The sequence below is a fragment of the Solea solea genome, chromosome 10 (genome assembly GCF_958295425.1).
Source record: "Solea solea chromosome 10, fSolSol10.1, whole genome shotgun sequence".
In the NCBI taxonomy this organism is placed as follows: Eukaryota; Metazoa; Chordata; class Actinopteri; order Pleuronectiformes; family Soleidae; genus Solea; species Solea solea.
The window spans coordinates 13,969,281-13,984,194 of NC_081143.1; the positions used below are offsets into that span (position 1 = coordinate 13,969,281).

General features: G+C 39.6%; 1 protein-coding gene across 1 annotated transcript; it reads left to right on the plus strand.

Annotated features, from left to right (window-relative positions):
- The first annotated feature begins 2,866 nt into the window (after positions 1–2,866).
- lonrf1l (LON peptidase N-terminal domain and ring finger 1, like) lies at positions 2,867–13,987 on the plus strand. Its single transcript, XM_058641092.1, has 12 exons — positions 2,867–3,568; positions 5,293–5,411; positions 7,799–7,921; positions 8,930–9,127; positions 9,227–9,431; positions 9,583–9,688; positions 9,770–9,884; positions 9,997–10,118; positions 10,228–10,386; positions 10,528–10,690; positions 10,882–11,034; positions 12,296–13,987. The coding sequence occupies exons 1-12, from the start codon at positions 2,992–2,994 to the stop codon at positions 12,452–12,454; spliced, it is 2,199 nt and encodes a 732-aa protein (XP_058497075.1). The 5' UTR covers positions 2,867–2,991; the 3' UTR covers positions 12,455–13,987.
- The last annotated feature ends 927 nt before the right edge of the window (positions 13,988–14,914 follow it).

A 14,914-nucleotide genomic window follows, 5' to 3' on the forward strand; every position in this document is an offset into this window, starting at 1 on the left:
ACAAGAAATCCCACAAGTGTGGCAAATATCTGACAGGAGCTATGGGTCACGTAGCTCCATGCACGCTGGCATGTTCCAGGGTATCACTTGTGTTTTTGTTGTGGCAACAGAGTAATTTGATAACGCCGTATTTTCACAGTACAAACTGGACAGTAACGAAGGATTTAGTCACAGTTTGTCTTCATATCATTGCTTAACATCCTGTCTTTACCTTCCACAAATTCCAAAGACTTCACTTGTTTCAAACATCTTGAAACAGATCTGTCTGTCTGTGTCCTCCAGGAATGGCGGCAGGTTGTGTTCTTAGATGTTGAACAATATGTACCCAAAAAAAACAACCATGATTTGGTGATTTGATGACCGAATCATTCATGTACCCGCAATAAACATGATATGGAGAGAATTACTTTTCCATTTACAAACCCAATGTTTGGTAGCCTTGACCCAATAAAGTGGTCACATTAACCAAATTCTAGGTAGAAATCATAACTCTGTGGGTTAGGTCAAACCCATAACCCGCTTCTGCTGGGTTATAAATAAACAATACATAGTCTATAAACTAACAAGTTCAAATTTTGGGCACCAGTGTGTCTGGTGAGTGCAGTTCAGTTGTCAAGTCGTCGTGAGTCGACTTCAAGGAATGAAACAGCCATTTAAATATTTCCTTGTCTAATCTTTGTGCCTCTTGCACCGAGGACATTTAGATGATGGCAAATGGATTTACTCTGTCACAGTTTAAGCCTGTCTTATACAGTACGGCACTGCCCTCTAGTGGTTGTATGGATGGAGACTCGTTTCCTCTCCCATAATGCATTTGCTTTTACACTCCATCAATCAAATAAGTAAATTTAATACACAGACGATTCGAAAACTATCTATCCTTTCGAAGACAAACTTCAGGATTACTTTAAACGTTATTTTGTTTCTGGTTTTCATCTTTTTCTTTCTTTTTTAAAATGTTCTCCTTTTTGTTGTAAATAAATTATATTTTTAAAACTTTACATTCGCAACACATACAACGGGGACTTCATATTTGCTGTCATTTTATTTTTGTATCGTACACAGGGCCTTTTTTATTGTTGGAGTAATGATTGGAGTAATGCTTTTCTTTGACCACTAGGTGGGAGTATTGCTCCACAATAAACCACTCTTTTACATGTCCACGCCCAGTTTGGCCTTAAACAACCCCAGCTCCACTGTTTGTCTGGTGTTTGGTGTTTCCAAACATGCCTTGACATCCAGACACCAGTACATATTTGAAAAAAGAATCAGTAGTGATAGAAGCACTGATCATTTTTCCAGTGGAACATACTGGCAGTATTAGCTGTATGTCTGGATTTCTCTCACCTCTGCAAATCCCTTTTAGTCTTTATCCAGATTTCCACAAAGGCTAAAATCATGTTGTCATGTTAGATTTACATTTTTCTTGTAATTTAAAGTGTGTTTTCTAGATCAGGTCATGTAAAACAAAAACACAAAATCTATTTTCTTTGTTGTTTATTCACTGAGTTTAGTGATTTGCCAAAATCACCGGCCATCCTATTTTTAGACTTTGTAGTGTTAATTGTATTTTAACACATATTTAATAGCACTTTAGGCATATAACTTGTGTGCTTCTCGGATTATTATAATCAACAACAGGGACTTCTGTCCCTTTTTAAAAACCAAAAATAACTACTGTTAATTATACTTAACCTGATGATTATCGCAGGGCAAATACAGACTTGTTTATGTGGTGGTAATCTTGTGAGCTGATACAAGAAGAGGTGGTGTGGTAATAATAGCGTATCCCAAGCTGAACCTTTTTATTAGATTGATTTAATCATCAAGTGTAATGTCATCTAATGTCTCCGCCCTGGTTAACTTCATTTAATCTTAAATACTGCCTCACATCACCAAAAGGGGAAATTTAGTTATTGTTCATCCAAATATGTGTGATGGGGTATTTTCAACAGTAAATCATTTTCACCAATGTAAAGGTTGGGTATAGCTGTGGAACACATGTGTTTCTGAGATAATAACACTTAAACTACTAGTAAAAGTAGTCATAACAATTGTGAATTTCTATCATGAACCTAAGTTATGGTTATGGACACTTATACCTATTCTCTGCCTGTACTCCTGTCGTTGAGGGCATGTGACCTTGGATGCTGCGTGTGCTAAAAATAAACAATAAACAATTGTTTACAGGAAGTAACCTGCACTGTGACTCCTATGTGGCTCATTTCTACAACCTAAAGGCCAAACAATAAAAGGAAACAGAATATCTAAAGAGGAAGAGACTTGCTTTAAATTCTGGTTTATTTTAAGTCAGAAAATCAATTCATGGAAAAATAGCATGACATAATGTATTAACACCCAAGGAAATCATAGTTTTACCATTGGCTGTTGAGGCACGGGGCATTTTCCACTTGATTACATTTTAAACCATGAATGAACAATCAGTCAGTTATTGCAGATAACAAGTTACTGCTGGATAGGAGCTATATATTTGTTTTTGTGATGCATGGTTTTAGTTATTTCATTATTATTTATAGAGCTATTGAGTATGTTTCTATTAATATGCTGAATGTAGTATTATTATTATTATTTTTATGCCTTGTATCAATGTGGAGTATGTTCATATATCTTGTTATTTTATGTATCTGTGAAAACAATTGAGGGCTTCAAACTTGATTACGTGTTTTTGTTTTCAATTCGTGCTTTTCCAGTGTGGAGTGTAGAATTTAAGAGCAGTGGAGTCAAGTTCACTACGTCCTTTGCGTAGTTATGAAACTTTATAACGCAGGTTTTGTAACAAGGACGTTCTGACCAATCACAGCCCGAGAATCTGTTCACGTGACGTTGCTGTTTTATGTAACAAATGGGTGTCTATGGACAAGTCCGTTCACTGCACTGTCACGGTGTTACTAGCTTTCAAGATGCACAGACGAGCATCCAGTGGGAAATCCACGTAAGTTTTATGTTTTTTAATTTTATTTAGACGCTACAATGTCGCTTCAAACGCACACGGAGGACACCGCGGAGGAGAGAAGCGGCTTCTTCATCGGCGACGCTGACTCAGACAACTATCAACTCGTACTACAGAAAGCCAACGCGTTAGCGTCGAAGGACTGTCTCAAAGAAGCAATTGACTGGTTTTCAGCGGCTATGCGATATGGCCCAGTTCAGCCCGAGCAACTGAGCACTTTCGTGGACTGTGTCCTCCGCAACTTCAAGAGGAAAGCGGGCGGAGCAGACGCCCCTTCGGCCCGGGGCCGGGACAGCCGTGGGGACGGCGTGTTGGACTGTCCAAACTGCCACTGCTTCCTCGGGGAAGCCGTGACCGTTGCGTGCGGCCACTCGTACTGTAAAAGGTGTTTACAACGGCGGCTGCTCTCCAGGTGCAAACTGTGCAGCAATGCTGTCAGTGGCGACGAGAGAGTCAACGTGGTCCTGTGCGGACTCTTGGATAAGTTTTTTCCGGACGCGCTGAAAAGGTCGAAAACACTGAGTGAAGTGGACGAGCTGTGCCGGAGAAAACGCTACCAAGAGGCCGTCTCTTTAGCGAACGATGTCATCGACAGCGGTAAGTGCTGCTCATCACGTAACCTCACGCGTTCACGTTGACGACAAAGACACTGTTTTCTACTGTTAACATTGAGAGATAACAACAGTGTTGACAGACACTAACTGTTTGGTCATGGTTATACTATAATTCCAAGTGTGTGTCTGTGAAGTGCTGATACACGCTCACTTTTGCTAAACAACGTTTGGTATTAAAAGTGTTGTTCCGGTGTCCGACTCCTCCCACTCCTCTGTCACGTAGGTCTAGCTTGCGAAATTCCCGCAGTTGCGCATGCGCGTTAAGTGCACGTTTCATAAGGTAGGTCGTTGCATACATAATAGTAGTTCTGTAATATATGAACGGGTTATGTAGGATGTTGTATTTTGTAATATCTTCACGTATATTCAGCCTGTTTCATAAATACTTCATAAAAAAGATTTTGAGTTTTTCAGCAGCTGATGCTGCAGATAGAACCTCTGCAAACTAAACTAGTTAGTAGTCTTCTAACAACTGACCCTGGCATTATGCATTTAAAAAATGCATTCAACTGCTTGTAGAGCACTTAACTTGCCATTCTGGAGGCTGAAAGCTGGAGGGGGTGCAGGATTAAATCCCAGTATTGCTCGCTAGGGGTAAAAGTGTATGACTCATATCAACAAATCATCATAGAATGAGCTCTTAAGTGAAAAACAAACTTTATTTTCTTTACAACAAATAAGAATTGGGTAAATTTTAATGTCAAAAGTATTTTCAGCAGGTTGTAACTTTTCCCCACTCCCTGCTACAATCAGGGCAACATCATACCTTAGTCCTAATGTGGCAGAGTGAAGCATGGCCATGTAAGAGAAATAATGCACCTTTTCTTCATAACTATCAAAATCAAATATGTATTAAAAGTATACAGAAGGTAAACATTGTGGCTTTCTTGATTTATGTCTTTATTTGCAGTTTATTCAGCATGAAATAAATGATGTTGCCTGAGAATTCCAGTACAGCTGGAAAAGTGTTCTGAACACTAACTTGGTCATGTGAGCTAATGAACATATCCATACTCTTTGAGTCAAATGATATAATGCCCTGACCCCTGTTACTCAAACATTGCACACTAAAACACTTGCGTAATCCCTTAGGTAATTTTTTAAAGAGTCAATTCCTAAAATTTACTGTCTCAAATTTGGTATTATCTAGTTAAGGTTGAATATTTAAATACATAATCTCCTGTGTTCTAGCATTGGAGGGGGAAACAACAAACTGTGTAATTAAAGGCCAGAATAGGATATCTAGGGTATCATTCTCTGACAAGAATAACTGCCACCTCAGAGACACCACTGTGGCTCATGCATACCACCTACTTTTGACTGTGTTGGCCCTCAGTGCTGCACAAAGTAAAAAAGAATCCTGGATAGAATCTGTCTGAAAGGTAGAGTTACTATGTTGGCGGTTCAGTTTGTGAAGAAGTAATCAGAATGAGCATAGTCAACAAACTGAAGCCATCATTCAGCAAAATCTACAGTACAATCTGCTCCAAAAGGTATTGCTGTTCATACTAAACATATATAATATGGCCATGTTTATGTTCATATGTAAAAATGTCATTTATCATTGCTGTTATGAAATGGCAGCTTTGCCACCAGCAAAAGCAGAGAGCAGCTTGTCTGCTCTGCCTCAGGTTGTGGCTTCTTACTTATTTTCATTTGCATTGTTTGCAGAGGGTTGACTGACACATCTCCTTGTGCCATTTGCAGATCCAGAGACACAGGCTATGGCAAGACTGTCTCGAGCAGAGGCGTACATGGCTCTCAGACAGTACCACCTGGCTTTGGAGGACACAGAAGTTTGCTCCAAGTCCAGCTATTCTGCTGAAGTAGGTCACTCACTGATGGTTCAGTACGTGTTACTAAAATTCAAGTACTTGATGAAAACATCTTCTGTGCCAGAAAATGGTTGTTGTTCGACTAAAGCTTGTGTTCACATGCTCTAACATCTGCGGGGTATTGTTCAGAAAGGCTGTTCAATGTGGGTTACATTCAGCATCATTAGATGTACGACTTTTGGCTGTCTGACGTGGATTCGATTAATTCTACTGCAAGACAGGACTGGAAGTGCTTACTTAATAGAATCTGCTGTGTCTTTTCCCTGTTAGTCAGTCTGTAGTCTGTGCTGATATATATAAGTGCTGGGTTGCTCAAAGACGAGTGGAAAAGGTGAGAGAGCGAGGATAAAATATGGTGCTCATGTTAAGAGGGCTGGAGAAGTGGCATTCAAGGGCATTGTAAACACCAGCTTTTAGTTCTTCAGAAGTTTTATTTACACATGAGTGCTCTAGCTCTTTATTTGAGAAGCTCTGAAAGTAAACCTCACCCATTCATTCACTCGTTGTCTATTGCTTTATCTTCCACTTGAGGGTTGTGGAGGAGTTGGAGCCAATCCCTGGACAGATCGCCAGTCCATTGCAGAAGCTCACACATTATTCCCCTAATTACACAAAGCATCTGCAAGGATGGCATCTCGAATTGATCTGAAAATCCCAGTGAATGACCAGATAAATGTGCCATTTCACAGATTTAACCTTTTTTATGGATAGAAATTTGTTAAGTAGTTGCAATCAATTCTCTAAACGTACAGTTTAGTGTTCTGGTGACATATTAGAACTACAACATATCAAAGATTGGGTTTAAAAGAGTAAAAAATCAAACTTAGTTGTTCCATTTTCTGTGCTCTCATAGAATTACATAAGTTGTTGGTGAATTCAGTCTTGTGACTTTGTAATGACCCCAGGCAACACAATTACGTAAGTATTACGCAGTTCCTTCATGTATGCAACACCACACTCTCAGGCATAAAGGGATAAAGTTGTTCTCGCTCTTGTTATACATTCAAGTTTGTGCAAGTCATGAATGGAGAAGTTTTTGGGTCTGTAGAACCTAATCAATTGTGTCACTGGTTAATAGGTACAATATACATTCGTACTTATGTAGTCACTGCAATATGTTTGTTTATAAATGGACAAATAGGGCCACCAGTGTCACCAGCGGTTTTTATGAAGTACAAGTCAGCAAGATGGAGGGAATTTGGTTTCAGTAGTGTGGAGGGAATATGTGCTTGTTGTCTCTATTAGAACATTCATTAGTACCTGTGTGTAAATAACAGGGAGACAGGAGTAGAGATAGCGAATGTGGATGAGTTTAAATACCTGGGGTATACCAGAAGGATAGCAGCAAACATGAAAGGGAAGGTCTACTTGAGGGACCGCTCAAGTTGAATGGTTTGGAAATAAAGTAAGAAACACAATGGGAAAAGGATGTTGAAGATGGAGCTGCTGGGCAGGAGGAAAAGAGGAATACCACAGAGAAGGTTCATGGATGTTGTCAAGGAGGAAATGAGGACAGATGGTGTAACAGAAGAGGATAAAAGGAATAGGGCAAGATGGAGGCAAATGTGGCGACCTCTAAAGTTTTTTTTGTTTTGGGTTGGCAATGAGATGACATTTTCTCAACGAAACGTGTAACTGTGTCCATGGGGCAACATTTTGGACTTGACACCATTGGAGTTGTTATACAATTGTTATTGTGAAAACCCCCCAAAAAACTGCATGTCATTCAGTTGCCTGCTGTTAATGGTGCTGCGTTACTCTCTGTCTCCTCTGAAGTACTAAGTTACTCCAGACTCATACTTGGACTCTCATTATGTTCCAGTCTGTGTCTGTAGAGTCACATGCGACACACACCAATTAAAGTCTGTAGTATAGTCCGGTGTTTTGACTGATATCAACCCAGATGTTAATATGATGTTCTTTTGCCCAACCCTATTTTGAAAGCATAGCTTTTTAACAACCTCCTGATATTGTAGTGTTGTGTAAGAGAGTTTCTCTTGAGATAAATATGTTTCATCATGACTAAATTAGTTTTTCTGGACCACAGCTGAGAATGTCAAGATTAGTCAAAGACTATTACATCAGTTATATTACAAGTATATTACAAGTAAAAAAAAAAATTCAGTGTGTGTTAAAATAAGTTGAATATTTGTATTGCTGATTTAAACTGTGAACAAGGTTTTTCAGTTCAGTGTTTTTCCTTAAAAAAAATTAATATTTATGTGGACATTTGCAGCTGTTCAGAATGGATTTTTTTTTTTCCTGTGTGTATTCTGTCGTGTAAACGGACCAAACAGTGTGAGTTCTGCAAAAGCAAAACTAATTGTTGGTGTTCATGTAAAATTAATCCTTTTTTCTGTTTCTTTCTGCCCTGTCAGGCTTTATATAGGAAAGCCATGGTGCTGCACGAGATGGGCCAGGTGGACGAGTCTCTCCAGTTCTTCCTCCACTGCTTGGCTGTGGACGAGGACTTTCCCTCTGCTAAAAGACAAGTGGAAAAGGTGAGTGATCGAAAAAAAATTGTAAAAATTGTAATGTCACTTTATCAGAATGACATTTCTTGTCTTTGCATTATATAACATGCATCATATAACATGCACGTACACATGTGGATTCAGTCCTGTGATTGTGCTCGTAATGGGATTAGTACCAGTTAATGGAGAGTTCTCAGTAGCTACAGCTGAGCTGACTCATATCCAATAATACCTGTATTCTCAGGAAACAATTTGTTGACATCTCATGATCAAATTTAGTAAGCAATCACAACAGCGTTAGTCATCTCATAGTGTCTCATAGATTGAGGCACTTGTTAAACTAACTGAAATGTACTTGCACACACTCGTAATGTACTTATGCCTTATCCTGTAAGTCACTAAAGTCATGTTCAGCAAATAGGCTATAGTTAATAGTTAAAAGGATGAGTGAATAGGATTTGTACCATATGTCACTTTGAGTGGTTGTCAAGATCAGAAAAACTGCACTCCATTTACAAGTTGGTAGAGGCTGTAAATGCTGTGAACCCAAGTTTCAGCGTGTTTGTTTTGGCACCTTAGTTTATTTTCTGATTGCGACAGTCACATCTTGGTATAGACATCATCATCATCTTTGTGGGAGCGAGACAGCAGTCATCAGTAGAACATCAAATCAAGTTTGTGCAGCCTTAAATCACACTTAAGCCTCAAAGCACACTCTGGTACCATTATAGTGAAAAAGAAATCACATTCTTACACAACATTTCTATTAGCATGACTGTGGGGCATTTCCCAAGTACGTGTTTTGGAAAGTTTTCCTTTTTGGTCATGGTTTTACAATATAATTTACGTCAGTGGGTTGTTAAGTCTTTTTTCTGAAGCTGAAAGTGTTTGTGTGACAAAATCAATCTCTTGTACGGTTGTCACAGTTTCCAATGCAATGATTTTATTCTATTTTGTAGCTGGACTTCAGATACATGTGTTGGGGGTTCAGCAGCTTTTCGGTGCTGACAAAATGAGGTGCTCTTTTTTTCACAGATCTTATGTGACCTGCTGTCCCCAGCTGATGAGAATGTTAAGGTTGGCCTGTGGGAAACCACACAGAACACATCGCCTCATTTACGCAGCAAAACCATCATGGCTGAAACCCAAGAGCCGCCACAGACCCCAGTCCAAAGACAACACAAACACCAAGTCCACGCTGCCTCTGCAAATCCCCATACGGACAACACGGAGGTACTAATAGTGATTGAATCTAAAAGTCACTAAAAGGGCAGTTTTAAAATGATTAAATGTTTGTCATCAGCTCACTGTCGGTTCTCTGTCATTATTAAGAATTGTTTGGAAAGTCTGGAGAACCCTGGTCTGAGTCGATGTCACTCACTTCACTTGCACGATTATGGTGAAGGTCTGAAGAGAGTTTGCTCCGCCCCTCAGCTCGGTCACCAGGAAAAATGCAGCCTGCTGAAGAGAAAGTTGTCAGTGTCAGACACAGAGCCCCACGTTGTGGGCCGTGGAAGTACCAAGCATAAAAAACAAGGTCAGTTGCAGTTCTGTGTGCTGCTTTCTTTGTTTTACCTCAATGGATTATACACATAGACACATAACTGTTTATCCAACATTATACATCTATGTCTGGACGATTGCTCTTGTTGTAATCTGTAAAAATGTTTTCCCTCCTCCGTGTTCAGGTGTTTCAAAAGTCTCCAAAGAGCAGGCTGCCAAATCAAAAACCTGCAGAAATATTCCTAAGGATCTGATGGATGCCAATGACTTGGAGTGTTCCCTCTGCATGAGGTAAGAACACCTGTCCTCAGTGATGCTATTATGTTTCATGTAGAATAAGCTGTAATTCCGACATCGTTGCTATTACTACAGGTTGTTTTATGAACCTGTGACGACACCTTGTGGCCACACCTTCTGTAAAAACTGTCTTGAACGCTGCTTGGACCACACGCCTCAGTGTCCTCTCTGTAAGGAGAGTTTAAAAGAGGTAAGATGACGGATCTCTGCATATGGATATCAATGTTCATATGTAGCTTTTAACACAATGTGCGGTCCTTGCTTTCTGTGTTAATCACTAACTTGCATCCTTACCCCTCCAGTATCTAGCATGTAGGAAGTACATGGTGACAACTATCATGGACACGCTGATTAAACAGTATTTGAGTCGGGAGAATGCAGAAAGAACTAAGACTCATCTGGAGGAGACCAGAGAGCTTTCTGAGTAAGCAGCTTTTCCAACCATCTTCCATTTCAGGGTCAGATTTTCTGTATAGAGAAAATGAACAGATTTCATAGTGTCTAACGTACTTATTTACACTTCTCATCCTCAGTCTGACGAAGAATGTGCCTATATTTGTCTGCACTATGGCTTACCCCACTGTGCCTTGCCCCCTGCATGTCTTTGAGCCACGTTACCGCCTCATGATCCGCCGCTGCATTGAAACGGGCACGCGGCAGTTCGGGATGTGTATCAATGATCCTCAGAAAGGGTAAATATGCAAGCCTAAACACTGTCAAATTTGATATGATTTACAATGTCGGATAACCTTTAAATCTACATATCTACAACAGTTTTCTTATATTGGACCAGCGAGAGGTAAAAATGGACCACTATGTTTCCTCTGTGGCAGGTTTGCTGATCATGGCTGCATGCTGATCATAAGGAGTGTCCATTTCATGCCTGACGGACGATCGGTAGTGGACACAATTGGAGGGAAACGGTTTCAGGTCTTGTCCCGAGGAATGAAGGATGGATACAGCATTGCAAACATTGAACACTTGGAGGATACAAGGGTAAGAACCACAGTGTTATCTTCAATGGGTTGTGGTTTTATAGCCGTTCTCCACCCTAAAACTTTGTTTTAAATATGAAACCACCTTTTAAGTTTTAACGATTCATTTGTAAGTCACATTTGTAAGAACAAGTGCTGTTCAGACAGCGTCTCAGTGACTGGTGTATTAACCGACTGACTCTTGTGCGGTAGGTGGAGAACAGTGATGAGCTCGAGAGGCTTCAGGAGCTGCATGACGCAGTGTACGAACAGGCCCGGGTCTGGTTCCAGAACCTCAAGATCCATTTCCACAACCAGATCCTGCAGCACTTTGGGCCCATGCCAGGACGGGAAGATGATATTCAGGTACATTTCTAACAATGTCCATATACCTCTGTCTGGCAGAAGTACCAATCCCTTCCAAGATTAGTTAAGAAGTAATCCTAAAACAACAAGACTAATGTTATATATTGTGTTGAGTAGTTTACTTAGATTAGCCTAAATGTTTTCAACCCTTCAACCCTGTCTGTATTTCTATTCAAGCTAGTGGTTCATTTCCATTTCAAATAAGAAAACTATTCCCACACTGCATCTCAACATCATCAAACGGGGCTTTTGTTATAATTTTGATTGAGAGACACCTAGTGTCAGAAATAACACACTATGCATTTAAATCTTAATTTCTCATAAACTGCCACATACAGTATTGAGGTGTGTTAATGCTTTAATTGTGTTTAGTTTGTGTTGATATTAGAGCACATTTTATATAAAATGTGGACAGGAACACTGAATTTGTTTATTTTCATTCTTCTGGGTAAACCTCCATTACCACAGAGTCACTTAGATCCTAATACTAGAACACAGTTGAAGGAGGTGCTCAGCTCTGACTGAAGTTTGCAGGCTGCAGCGCTGAAAGGGATTACAGCTCCGCTCTTAGAACAACCGTGGAGCAGAGACTATTGATAATGTAGGCTAAAGAGCTTTATGGGAGCTACATACCTAATCCCATTGGTCCTGTTGCGTCAGTGGGGTCTTGAAGATAATGTCCCAACTCTATAATGTGCTTCTGTTCCAAGAAAGCAAAGTAGTGATCCTTGACCCTTTTTGCCACTCTTATGTAGTTTTTGTTCTTGGGAGAATTATTTTGGTTTACTTCCAGCACCGTTGTCCATAAAGAGAAATGTAGCACAGATAGGAACTCCAATCCGTACAAGTGTTAAGTATATTTTGTGACCCAGGAATATTAACACATTTAAATGCTAAAATTACAAGTTATAACACAGTTAACTGCAAATCTGATGAGATAACAAGAGCTGACGCTTACTAAAAAGTCCTATCGATAATCAAAGTTTTTGAGTACTAGAAGCTTGAGCAGTGAGGCTGTTGTCTTTTAAAGGTGTTGAAGTTGTCATATTTTCATTTATTTTGAAATAGTTTTGGGGGGTTTTCGACAAAGTGAAACACTGTTTGTGAGTGTTATCAAACTTAATTATTTTTAGTTTATATCCTCCTTCTCAAACTCTCAGGTCAAACATGTGACTCATAGATAATCCTTGAAATGATATAATTATATTTCATGGTTATGAAAGCAAAAGGCTTATTTATTCCACCCTCTCCTCCCCTCTAGGCAACTCCCAACGGTCCAGCTTGCTGCTGGTGGCTGCTAGCTGTCCTGCCCATCGACCCACGGTACCAACTGTCTGTCCTCTCCATGACTAGCCTCAAAGAGCGTCTGGTGAAGATCCAGCACATCCTCACTTATCTGCAAAGCATCCCCAATAACTAGAGCTTCCTCTTCTCACTATGAAAAGAAACATCTTATGGACCTTTTAACAACCTTAAAGCAGTCTTTAAAAACAACTTCAATTCTCCAGCAATCTGATCTTTTAAATTTAAAAGTTCTCCAGTTTGTATCAGTCTTACAGAATCGGCTGCAAATCTGAACTTGAACTGTAGGTCTCTGGAATCAGAGTTGTGGCTGAACTGACTGAGGGATACTTTGAAGGATGCCCTTTGTGTGTGACAAGAAATAACACTTCTACAATAATCTACTTTTGTTCTTGATGCAGTTTTTACTTTTGAGGGACCTTTTAAATTGAAAGGTTTCTACAACATATTTCCACTTAGTAAACGTGTTGTGATTCTCTTGAAGACGATGAGAGAGAAAGTGTAGTATAAATGATGGACTGGTGTTAAGAGTCTGGAAGTTTTTGGACTTTGTTTTGTTTCTTTACTGTAATGTTTTTATTTATTTGTAGAAGGGAAGAGGTAAAACAAATGCCTAAATGCTGAAAGTCCAAAAAAAGTCATAGTATGGTGAAATCGTATGTGGTAAAGAGAAAAAAAAAAAGTGAGAATTCACTACTTGCACAACAAAGTCAAACCACATGGTGGCATATTTGTACCAACACTTATTGAAAGTATTAATCGATCTCTTCCAACACATCTGTTCAAGTCTCTTCTCCTTAACTTCTTTACCGTGAACAATATATGTTGCTGCTTGCAAGTGTAGGCATAGGATTGTTTTAATGGAAAAAAAAAAAAGACACAAGCTGTGTTTCCGAGTTTCTTCCAAGCTGTCGTGCTGAGATTGGCCGTTTTGTGCCTCCTCTTCTAATTTTAGAGGAAATGTCATGGTCTGGAATCTCATCAGGAAATCTCGTCTTTGCTCTCTCTCTCTTCTCTTTCTCCCTCGCAGTTAACTTTCACAAGAGCTGTCTGCCAAACCTGTTTGTGTCATGCACTTAATGTGAGGATTTGAAATGAAAAGTGTTAAAGAGCTTCTTCCATGTTCGTCTCTCCTCAAACCAAAATTCCGGCTCATCGCAGAAATAACTCCAACTAAATGAAGTCATGAGGTTATTATATACGTACATTCTGACCACGTTCTTGTATGAGACATTCTAAGGGAGGCTTGTTATAACTTCTGTAGAATTACCACCAATAGATTGGCACTATTCTTCACCCAGAGCTGCTCGGTCTGAGGAGAGCACGTACAGTGCTTCAAGTCAGGAGACTTTGCCTTACACCATTTTGCATTGTGATTTAATAACACGCTGCATTGGCATTGTTACCATTCCTTTTTGCCACAGTATGAAGAACATTGTTTTAATTTATATTTGTCACTTGTTGGTGAGTTTGAGGCACCATATCTTCGCAATGTGTATAAAAAAAAAAGAAGAAGCTACGTTCAGGTTAAGGCTGTTGTATGTAAATCATTTGTAAGAAAAGAGAATAAAAGCTTTTTGGACGGACATTGCTTTTCTGCTCTGATGTATTAAGTTATCAGTTTTCAATAATAAATGCAACTCTTTTTTCAGCTTCTGTCTCAGTGTTTATTTCTTCACAGGTTAAGTAGATGATGAACATGTGGCAACGGTGTAATTCAAAGTTCACATCAAATGCTAGATTTAGGGGAAACTGTGATCTCAGTGATATTGACTGTGATATAATTGTCGGTGCCAGACAGGCCAGTGTTGTGGTGCGAATAACAAAATAACATCCAGTGAGCGAGCGACAGATCTGTGAACAGAAACACCTTGTTGATGAGAGGAGTCAGAATAGCCAGACTGTCTGTAACCAAGAGAAATAAATCTGCTACAACACTGCTCACAACAGCAGTGAGAAGACGAGCATCTCACAAAGGACAACATGTCCAAATGTGAGGCAGAGTGACTGCAACAAATCAGGTTTCTGTCAATCAAAAACACAAGTGTGATGCTGCAGCGGGCGCATGGTCACGCCAGAAATGAACAGATGAATGAAGATTTTCCAACGGATGAATCTATGTTGAGGCAGATGGTCTGAATTTGGTGGCAAGAGTAGGAATCAAACCTGCCCTTAGTCAGCAGTCCAGACTGGTGTAATAATGTGGGGCATATTTTGTAATATATACATATCATTTTAGCTTCCCATATTCTCTGAAACCTCTTTCCCAGTAGAGATGAGCCAGTGTGACACAGTCTCTGATGTAGCGGATCATGAATGTGCAGCTGACAAAGCCACAGAAATGATGTAACACAGTCGGTTATTGACACAATTTGTGGAAATCAAACTATTGGAAAGATCTGGAAACCTGAGGCTGTTTTCAGAAAAAGGGAGGCACTGCACTATTATAACATGGCGTTCCTAATGAAGTTCTTGGTTTATCAGAATACTGAAGCTTTTATGCTACGGCCAAACTTCAGCCTCACAATAGTAATACAGTATCTTCCTACACAAAGTACATATAAAGTATATACAGGAC